The sequence below is a fragment of the Cnephaeus nilssonii genome (genome assembly GCF_951640355.1).
Source record: "Cnephaeus nilssonii genome assembly, chromosome: 13".
NCBI lineage: Eukaryota > Metazoa > Chordata > Mammalia > Chiroptera > Vespertilionidae > Cnephaeus > Cnephaeus nilssonii.
The window spans coordinates 18394736-18406259 of NC_137084.1; the positions used below are offsets into that span (position 1 = coordinate 18394736).

Genomic DNA, 11524 nt, shown 5'->3' on the forward strand with positions numbered 1-11524 from the left:
ACAATATAGCTGCCCCCATGTGGTCAAAGATCCTGCCCCCATGTGGACATAAGATGGCCAACACAAGATGGCCAGCAGGAGAGGGCAGTTGGGAGGCACCCTGCCTGCAAGGGAGGGCAGTTGAGAGGGACCAGGCCTGCAAAGGAGGGCAGTTGAGAAGGACCAGGCCTGTAAGGGAGGGCAGTTGAGAAGGACCAGGCCTGCAAGGGAGGGCAGTTGAGAAGGACCAGGCCTGTAAGGGAGGGCAGTTGGAGGTGATCAACCCTGCAGGAGAGGGTAGTTAGGGGTGACCAGGCCGGCAGAGGAGGGAAGTTGGGGGCAAACAGGCTGGCAGCAGAGTGGTTAGGGGGTGATCAGGCTGGCAGGCAGAAGCGGTTAGGGGCAATCAGGAAGGCAGGCAGGCAAACCGTTGGGAGCCAGCAGTCCTGGATTGTGAGAGGGATGTCCGACTGCCCGTTTAGGCCCGATCCCAGGGATCGGGCCTAAACGGGCAGTCGGACATCCCTCCAAGGGTCTCAGATTGGATAGGGTACAGGCTGGGCTGAGGGACAACCCCCCTTCATACACCAGGCCTCTAGTATATATATAAAGAGAAAATAAAAATTAAGAAATAGGAAATGTGAATTTTGCAATTTTTGTTATCTCTAGTAAAAAATTACTGGCAATGGCCCCTTTAAAAATAAGATTTTTTTTTTGTCACTGCTTCTGACCTCTTTTGGCACATTTTATGAACTAATACTAATCATGTCTATTTGGGCACTACTAATGGAAGATAAACCAAATCTAGCACACAGCGTATTCTGACACACAATCCTCTTAAGTAGCACATGATTTGGGCGTGATGATTTGTTAAATAAAACCTGAACTTAAACATGTTTATGTTGCTCATTATATTTTCCAGTTTTATAAATAAAGCTTCTATTGCCATATCCCCTCTTAGCCTGTAACTTTTTTCATCTTTCTATTTCTCTTCCCAGTGTATTAATGAATCTGACACAGTCTCAACATAAACTTAGCCAGTACATCATATTTTATTATGTTTGTTTGTTGAACTACACATGGTAAATATGATCATACAATTTCAGGAGGTTGAGGGTTTGGAGCCTAAGTCAGACACTCAGAGTTTCTGACACACATCTCCATCAGGTTGATCTTCTGTTTGCAAAACCTCAAAATTCCTTGGACAATATTCATCACCTCTTTCTTCAATTCTTGAGGCAATCAGTTTTCATAGTGGCTGAAATATAGCAAGGACTGTGAGATTTAAGGGTGGTGCAAGGATATATGCTATGTTTTCACAACAGGATTTAAATCACAAAAAGTTAAGAGAACCTTAAAGATAACACATTTCAATTTCTCAGCTAGAGCAGTAAATTTCATCTAAAATTAGCAACACATATTCACATTTCTGCTTTCTGATCCACACATTCTATTTGACATGCATCCCATACTTTTTCAATAAAGCTATTTAACAATGTTTCTGTGAAGCTATATATTTCAATAAAAGTACATATTTTCAATAAAGTTTTTTGCACATTCCTCTTGTACAGAGTACAGATTCTCACATGAATTCAGCTACTTCGTATTTGATTTTTTTTTTTTTTGCCCTACACCCAACCACTTAAGCATTGCCTCTTGAACATAATATTATTTATTTCTGCTCATTGAAACTTGGTGACTATGGGTGTGTCATAACTTTGATTTTATTTGACCACTGTGAAGTTAAATGGGATTATGACTTCACTTAATCTCAGCTCCAGCCTTTACCTACTTATTGTTTGCAAATTACTTGCACTCTCCTCCCATTTTTAATAGATCAATGAACATTACAATGCCCATAAAACTGTACAATCTACAAACTAAATCCAGCATTATTTTTATACAGTAACATCAACTTACACTCATATTTTCCTGCCTAAATGCAGGGCTCCATCTACTAATGGTTATATTTAGTTGTTTATTTGAATTTGTGACTCTTGAATATTGATTCTTTTACTCCTCTCAGCTTGCTTGCTTGCTTTACATTGGTCACAGGTTTTAAGAGCTATTCTCTATTTGGCCTCATCTAATTACTGATAAAAATATTGATTAAAACATAGCCTAAAGACATACATTTCAAACTTCATTAATTTTAATAAGTAAATTACCCAACACTCTTGAATAAGGCAAAACATTGATTGATATGTGTATATTTGAGGAATGTAGTAACAGTAAACATTCAAGTAAAATAAAAGACTGGAAATATAAAAACCAGAAGCAATGGAGATAGTATTGCAAAAATGCAAAAAGAACATTACATTCATAGGGGAGATGTTAAATATTGTCCCATCCTGAAGAAATGAGAAAATGATAAAATCACACATACACAATATAAAAATTACAAGTCACTTAATGCTTTTTTTTTTTTTTACCTTCACCCGAGGATATTTTTCCATTGATTTTAAGGAGAGTGAAGAAAGAGGGAAAGACAGAGAAAAATATAGATGTGAGAGAAACGCATCTATTGGTTGCCTTCTGCACGAGCCCTGACCAGGGCCAGGGCTGGGGAGGAGCCTGAAACTGAGGTACCTGTCCCTGACTGGAATCAAACTCGGTCTGCAGGCTGATGCTCTACCCACTGAGCCAAACCAGCTAGAGGTCTTAATGCTTTTATAATTTAAATTTCTTTTGAGTTAAAGAGAGTAAAAAAAATGCAAAATTTTTCATATAAATGTATTGAACAATAAGCAAGAACATATGATAAAAATAATTTTTACAAATACTAATGGTTTTCAGAAATGAAATTTACATAAGAAGCTTGTATTTAATTAATTAAACAGTAAGAAATGTTATTAAAGACAATAGCTCCCAAAGTTGAAAATATTTGTAGATCTTTTAAATGAGATGAATTAAATGTAGGGAAACTGAACTAAAAAATAGAGTACATGTCTTAAAATATAATATGTCTAAAATCCCAAATCTCAAAGTAGATTTATCTTTCAAACATTTTTCTATTTCTGTTTTTCTGGAAATTAAAGCATTTAATGGAAGGACTATATTAGTTTTTATTTGTGAAATAGCCTGGTACCATATACGATTCCATTAAATATACAAGGCAGGGAAAGCAGAAAAATATCTAGCCCATGAGCAGCCAGCTGGTGCAGAAGAAAGTAGGCAAGGTACCTAGGAAAGAGTGAACCACCCCCAAGACAGCCTGATCATTCTGCTGCAGGGCTCCAGGGCCAGATACCAACTATATACCTGAGGGGTGAGAGGATGGCCCACAGGTCCAGAGAAAACACCAATAGCTTCGTGAACATTTGTTTGGCCAAGTTCACCTATGTGGACCATTGATGGCATTATGAATGGTCTAGCTGGATGACCTCTTTGTGACAAACCATAAGTTCTGCTGTGCCATATCAAGGATGACTTGTTCATCACAACACCTATCAGGTACAACTTCACCAGCAAAGGTAAAGGAAAGGTGGTGAAACATTTCCCCCCAATAACTGTAAATGTGGCTGTCTCCTTAGCAAGCACTTGCCCTGACTCAGTTTCCTCCAGGGTTCTACTAATCCAGCTGCCTGTCTAACTACATATTTAGAATGCTTAGATTTAATATTAAGATGAATTTTAATATATTTTTATTAGAAATTCATAGAGGATTTATATATGTAAGAAATCCATGAGCTATGGTAAGTAATATGTGGCACATTTATCCATTTAAGTCTTCATGCAGTAAACTCTTTGCAGCAGCCAAATGTGTATGTATGCGGATTACTGTGTGTGTGTCATTTTGGGAGATAGGAAGTGAGAGAATTGGAAATATTTGAGGAGAAGGGAGGGAAACAGAGGTAGAAACTGGAACATTCTAACCAGACAGCAGTTTTCTCAAATTACACTTTTTTAGAAAATCACAATTATTTTTTAGGGAATATATATGTGTGTATATATGTGTAATGAGGAAAATAAAAGCTGGAGAGTTTATAGTGGTCAAAACTGAAATCTTGACATTTAAATATTTTTCCAGGAGATAATTCAATATTGAAAGATGGATAACATTTTCATTTTAACAAAATTTGACAAGTAATAGATAGTATTCTCTTAGAAATCACAAATGGTGAAAAAAGAATACATGAGAAAAATATAAGTGTGCAATTACTAATGTTTACTAAAGCTAGTTTTATGTGATATTGTGACTTTTGACTCTAAACACCAAATACCTTTGTTTCCCTGGGTAAGATTTTATTACAAATAGGCCTTATAATTTAGCACTCATGAAGACACAAAATGGTTACATAAATTTTTATGGTTTTATAGAAGTTTGGTAATATACTTGAATATTAAAGGGCATAATTAGAAATATTTTCATGAAAAACTGTAGGCTTGAATAGGCTTTGCAAGTTCCTTAAATACTCTGCTACATTCAGAAAATTAACCAAACAATCACAGAAATGAAGGGATCCTTTTCCTGGTGATTACATTCCATAAAGCCTTCTTCACTTCCTTATTCCTGAGGCTGTAGATCAGAGGGTTCAACATGGGGATCACCACTGTGTAGAACACAGAAGCCACTTTGTCCTGACCCAGGGAGTAGCTGGAACTAGGTCTCAGATAAGTGTAGATGGCGGTGGAATAGAACAGAATTATGGCTGTCAGGTGAGAGACACACGTTGAGAAAGCTTTGTGCCGTCCCTCCCCTGAATGCATACGAAAGATGGAATAGAGAATGTAGGAGTACGAGGTGAGGGTGATCAACAAAGTCCCAACCATATTTACTCCAGCAAAAGTGGAAATGATGCTCTCATTCAGGCGTGTGTCAGAACAGGAGAGCTTAAAGAGTGGAGGGCTGTCACAGAAGAAGTGCTGGATGACATTGGAACTGCAGAATGGCAGGCTGCTGACATAACTTGTGTTCACCATGGAGTTCAACAGTCCCGCTGCAAAAGCCCCTGCTGCCATTTTAAGGCACACTGTCCTGGTCATGACCAAGGGGTACAGTAGAGGGTTGCATATGGCCACATACCGGTCATAGGCCATTAAGCCAAAGAGGATGCATTCAGTTGTGGCCAAGGCGATAAAGAAGTACAGCTGCAGAAAGCAGCCAGCAAAGGAGATGGTTTTCTTCTCTGACAGTAAATCTATGAGCATCTTTGGGGTGATGGTGGACGAGTAACAAATGTCTACAAAGGACAGGTTAGCCAGAAAGAAATACATGGGTGTGTGGAGTCTGGAATCAGCCCTGATTAAGAGGATCATCCCAACATTTCCCCAAATTGTCAGTGTGTAAATGACAGAAAAGAGCACAAAGAGGATAATCTGTAACTCCTGAGTGTCAGCTAATCCCAGCAAGATAAACTCTGTCACCAAAGTATAATTAGTTCTCATCATGTATTACACATATAGTTTGCTTAAACTTGTATAGATGTAGATATTTCCCTCTCCAAAGGTTACAGGAAATAGTAGAAATGTTAATGAGCCTATTACCACATGAAAATTAATACCCTTAGGTTAATATATTATAGTAAGTAGAGTGACTAAAGAAAGAAAAATTAGTGGATAAACAGAGAAGCATTTGAAATTATGAAGCAATTGACCTTATTAAGCCTGTTATAAGGTTCCTCAGATTGCTATTCTCAATCCAGGTACTCCACTTAAGTTTCTTCAACTGCAACAGATGTTGTTCTCTACCAGCCCACATTCAAAATGCAAAGAATAAAAATATTGATGCCTTAGTCTCTCCCATTCTTTGAAAGGTGTGTGCATTTAACACAAATCCATTGTTCATTTCTAAGACCACTCTGTTTATTCTTCAACTTCAAAATTCATGCATTGCCTCCTAGAAATTTCTTGTGTACCTCAAGCAACAAAAATAATGCCTATTTCAAATAACCAATATTTTGGTATCTATTGTATATTATAGGATGATTTTGTAGTTTTAAAAATGAACTAAATAATTTTTCTTTATACAAAGTACACAATCAAATTAGTGTCATGTAGTTGCAGACACAGTACCTGTCCACCGCAGAATAACAGCATGAAATCTTTATGAGCTTCCTTCCCCAGTGTCTTACTCGTACAGACTATTATTTTCCTTTTAATTAGGACTTCTTAGTTGGGGCTTAAAAAGAAAAAAGTAAAATTTCACTCTCTAAATAAAATGAAAGGCAGTGAACATTTGAGTTACTTACTAGCAAAAATGTGAGAATCCGCCTGAGTAAATACATGTTGCTGCACTTTTATTTTGTTTTCCTGGAAGAGCATTGGGTGACCATGGGGACTATATTATAGTGTTTAATTGTGTAGTCAATCCTCTAACGGAGAAACTCCCAGGTGCAAAATAAAATAAAATAAAATATAATCACACGCAGTTATGTGGAATCAAACATTGCATCATGAAGTGGTTCCTGACCTCTGAATCACCTTAAAGACTTTTACCAATGTCAAAAAGAAATTGGCTATTTACATTGCCTCTCTCTTTGTATTTTTAGCCTTTTTCAATGCATTGTAGTCTACTACCAAATTCTTATTCTTCCCTTTACCTGAATGTATGTGTGTGTGTGGATGATGATTCAGTTTAATCTTCAATCCAATTCTTTTCCTGAGTGAAATTAATGACAAGGAGGAACTAACTAAATACATTGTATAGTTTTTTAAAAATTATACCCTGATTAAATAGGACAATGAATAAGAAAATTGAATTACTTTTTTGTTATTTTGAAATTGTGTTAGCTTATTGCAATTATTGTCCTTATCTTAGAAGGGGATGACAGCACAGTTTTTCCAGAGCTAAATATGCAAGTAAAACCAGGTTGAATGAAGCACATTGGGTGTCCATATGCATGGAGAATCTACTGGCAGAGAGAACTCAACATGCATTGAATTCTGTATTACACTTTTACACTTAAATTCTTAATTTTCTACACCAGTTTTTGAGAGAGGTATTATTATTTTTACATTTTTCAGATGAATAAATCAAGACGACATTTCAATGGACGAACTGTTAAGAAGTGAAAAAAATTGACTTGAGTGCAGGCTTCAACAGAAGCATTAATACCCAACTATCTAATTTTTCTGTCTAGTTTCATTTTATCTCAGTTAGTCAGAAGGTTTTATATATATAACATACTAGAGGCCTGGAGCATGAAATTTGTGCATGGGGCGAGGCCTACACCCTCTCCTAATATGGACCCTTGGGTGATCTCCAACTGCCGATTTAGGCCTGATCCCTGCCTAAACTGACATTTGGACATCCCTCTCGCAATCTGGGACAAATGGCTCCTAATCACTCTCTTGCCTGCCTGCGTAATCACCCCTAACCACTAGCCTGCCTGCCTGATCACCCCTAATCACTCTGCCTCCCTGCCTGATCGCCCCTAACCACCTCTGCCTTGGCCCCCACCACTGTGGTTTCATCCTGAAGGACATTCCAAATGACGTCCAGAAGTTCATTTGGCTGTCTGATCTAATTAGCATATTATGCTTTTATTATTATAGATTATTATAGACTAGAGGCCTGGTGCATGAAATTTGTGCACGGGAGTGTCACTCATTCCAGCCTGCACCTTCTCCAATCTGGGACCCCTCCCACAATCCTGTACTGCTGGCTCTCAACTGCTTGCCTGCCTGCCTACCTGATTGCCCCTAACCGCTTCTGCCTGCCAGCCTGATCACCCCCTAACCACTCCTCTGCCAGCCTGCTCGAAGCCTAACTGCTCCTCTTTTGGCCTGATTGCCCCTAACTGCCCTCCCCTGCTGTCCTCGTCAGCCCTAACTTCCCTCCCTTGCAGGCCTGGTCCCCCCAAACTGCCCTCCCCTGCAGACCATGTCCCTTCCAACTGTCCTCCCCTGTCAGCCTGTTCACCCCTAACTGCTCTCCCCTGCTGGCCTGATCTCAACCCCAATGGCCCTCCCCTGCAGGCTTTATCTCACCCCCAACTGCCCTCCTATGCCATCCAATTTAGTTCTGATTGGTCGGTATCTATGCCAGTTATGGTCAAATGCTCCGCCTCCTTGGCAGCCATTTGCTCCTCACAGTTCACCCAGATTTCATCCTGATTGGTCAGTTTCTATGCCATTCAGTGTCAAAAGCTCCGCCTCCTAGGCAGCCATTGGTTCCTCACAGGACACCCAGATTTGGTTCTGATTGGTCAGTTTCTATGCCAGTCAGCATCAAAACAGGTCCTGATTAGAAATCAGGGGCTGATCAGCAGCGCTAGTGGAGGCCTGGAGAGAAATGGACGCACGGCTGCTGGCCAAACTGGGAGAGAAAGATAGAGGCAAGTCCTGATCAAAATTTGCCACAGAGGCAATGGATCAGTCACTGCTTCTCTCTTCAGGCCTCTCTCTGGCCTTGATTCGCAGCCCCCTCAGCAGTCAGTTCTGGGGCACTGCACCTGCAGCAGAAAGGGTGCCATGGCAACCCAGTGCTCAATGCAAGACAGACTTCCATTGGTCTAGCCTAGGTTGTTACCAGACATTACCACCCAGAGTTTTTATATATTAGGATAATACATATATACACATATGCATGTGCACAATATACATATATGTGTGTATCTTCTAGTAAATTTAATTTTCCTAACATCAGAGCATGTGGAGTTCTTGTGCTTCTAAAGAAAAAAATCTGTAACATCATGAAAGATACTGAATGGGGCAGGTGGGGAGGTAGAAGAAGGTAAAGTTGGGATAAATGATGATGGAAAAAGACTTTACTTGGCTGTGAACACACAATATAATATATAGATGATGTATTATAGAATTATATATCTGAAGTCTATAACATTTTATTAAGCAATGCCACTCCAATAAATTCAATAAAAATAACAATGTAAAGATATCATCATGGAGAAGTTGTATAAGGAATTTTCCTTCAAAAACTATAAATGTGGTTGTCTCTCTTTAGCAAGCCTGATCTCAGTTTCCTCCAGAATTCTACTAGACCAACTACTGTTTACCTTCCTATTAATAATGCTCAATTTTTCTTTTTAATTTTTTATAATTGATGTATAATTGACATATAACATTATTTAGTCCAAGGTGTAAAAGATAATTATTCAATATTTGTATATATTGTGAAATGATCACCACAGTAAGTCTAGCTATTATCATCACTATACATATTACAACATTCTTTTTCCTTGTGATGAGTTTCATATATCTATACTCTTAGTAACTTTCAAATATGCAATACAGCCATATTAAGTATAGTTGCCATGCTGTAAATTACATTTTGCGAGTTATTTATTTTATAATTGTAAGTTTGCACCTCTTAATCTGCTTAGCTTTAATATTGATATCAATTGATTATGTAGGCAATTGATAAGAGATTTCTATGAGCACATAATCCATGGGCCTATTGTAAAGAATATGTGTCCCATTCTTCCACTAAACATTGATCCCTCTCCTCTGCAACCATGCATTGATAAACACTATGCTGTAGCTGATTCTGTGTATATGTGGTTTTATGTGTATGTGTCAGTCCAATGAGAGAGAAAGGAAGTGAAGGGTTGGAAATTTTTAAGAAGGTGAGGGAATAGGAGAACTCTCATTGATGCATTCTAATCAGACATACATTTGCACAAACTCACACATTCTTTAAGAAATATCTATGTAGCCGAAACCGGTTTGGCTCAATGGATAGAGCGTCGGCCTGCGGACTGAAAGGTCCCAGGTTCGATTCCGGTCAAGGGCATGTACCTTGGTTGCGGGCACATCCCCAGTAGGGGGTGTGCAAGAGGCAGCTGATCAATGTTTCTCTCTCATCGATGTTTCTAGCTCTCTATCCCTCTCTCTTCCTCTCTGTAAAAAATCAATAAAAAAAAGAAATATCTATGTATATGGAAGAATAATGGAAATAGAAGCTGGAATTTACATCTTCAATTAAAACTACAGTTCTGAAATTTTATTTAAGCATCCTACCTGGGATAATTTGATATATTAAATGGAACTATGTTAAATTTAAAGCATTTTCTACATATGTAATATTTAACAGTCTTTACAAATCATATATGGTGAATAATAATGCACAGGAAAAAGATATTTACACATTATTTTCTATGGCTAGTATCATGTGATATTGTGACTTTTGTTGCTTAAGAATTTATACCTTTATTTCTGTAGGCAAGATTTTATTGCAATAGGCTTCATTTTTGAGGATTCAGTGAAGATGCAGAACGATTAGATATGGAAACAGGATCAGAAATAAGTTTTTAAATTTATCTTATACTTAGGTAAATTTAAGGTAATTGCCTTGTATGATATGTATACTTGAAAATTTCAGAACATAATTACTTAAAAATATTCTAATCAAAAACTGTAGCCTTGAACGAGCCTTTAAAAGGTCATTAAATATTCTACTTAGTTCAGAAAAATAAACAATCACAGAAATAGAGGCATCCTTTTCCTGGTGATTACATTCCACAAAGCCTTCTTCACTTCCTTATTCCTGAGGCTGTAGATCATTGGGTTCAACATGGGGATCACCACTGTGTAGAACACGGAAGCCACTTTGTCCTGACCCAGGGAGTAGCTGGAACTAGGTCTCAGATAAGTATAGATGGCAGTGGAATAAAACAGAATTATGGCTGTCAGGTGAGAGACACATGTTGAGAAAGCTTTGTGCCTCCCCTCCCCTGAATGCATACGAAAGATGGAGAAGAGAATGTAACAATAAGAAGTGAGAATAACCAGCAGAGTCCCAACTATATTCACTCCAGCAGTAGTGGAAAAGATGCTTTCATTCAGGCGTGTGTCAGAACAGGAGAGCTTAAAGAGTGGAGGGCTGTCACAGAAGAAGTGCTGGATGACATTGGAACTGCAGAATGGCAGGCTGCTTATATAACTTGTGTCAACCATGGAGTTCAACAGTCCCGCTGCAAAAGCCCCTGCTGCCATTTTAAGGCAGACGTTTCTGGTCATGACCAAGGGGTACAGTAGAGGGTTGCATATGGCCACATACCGGTCATAGGCCATTAAACCAAAGAGGATGCATTCAGTTGTGGCCAAGGCGATAAAGAAGTACAGCTGCAGAAAGCAGCCAGCAAAGGAGATGGTTTTCTTCTCTGACAATAAATCCACCAGCATTTTTGGGGTGATGTTAGAGGTACAACAAATGTCCACAAAGGACAGGTTAACCAGGAAGAAATACATGGGTGTGTGGAGTCTGGAATCAGTCCTGATTAAGAGGATCATCCCAACATTCCCCCAAACTGTCAGTGTGTAAATGACAGAAAAGAGCACAAAGAGGATAATCTGTAGCTCCAGTGTGTCTGCTAATCCCAGCAGGATGAACTCCGTCACCAAAGTATAATTAGTTCTTGCCATTTATAACAAAATAAATGTTTTTTATTTGTTTAAGCTTGTATTTAGTTTAATACTTTATTTTTAAAAATTTTTATTAAAATAGTAGAAATGTTAATGAGGACATTCACACATGGAAAAAATTCCTGGGTTAATAAGGCATGGTAAATAGAGTGACTGAACAAGTGGAAAAATATTGGAGAAATGGAGAAGCATTTGAAATCATGAAGCTATTGCCTTTATT

At 38.4% G+C, this 11524-nt stretch overlaps 2 protein-coding genes across 2 annotated transcripts in view; both read right to left on the reverse strand.

Annotated features, from left to right (window-relative positions):
- LOC307109337 (uncharacterized protein) overlaps positions 1-5370 on the reverse strand; it is a gene marked incomplete at both ends in the record, with an annotated part of 53535 nt that extends 48165 nt beyond the window's left edge. The window contains one exon of the mRNA XM_079788023.1: positions 4430-5370. Within this exon, the coding sequence (XP_079644149.1) occupies positions 4430-5370 (941 nt within the window). The remainder of the gene's footprint in view (positions 1-4429) is intronic.
- Positions 5371-10359: 4989 nt separating this feature from the next.
- On the reverse strand, positions 10360-11304 carry LOC307109706 (olfactory receptor 5F1-like; the record flags this gene model as incomplete). Its single annotated transcript, XM_079788572.1, has 1 exon — positions 10360-11304. One exon carries the CDS (start codon positions 11302-11304, stop codon positions 10360-10362), a length of 945 nt encoding a protein of 314 aa, XP_079644698.1.
- Positions 11305-11524: the final 220 nt, after the last annotated feature.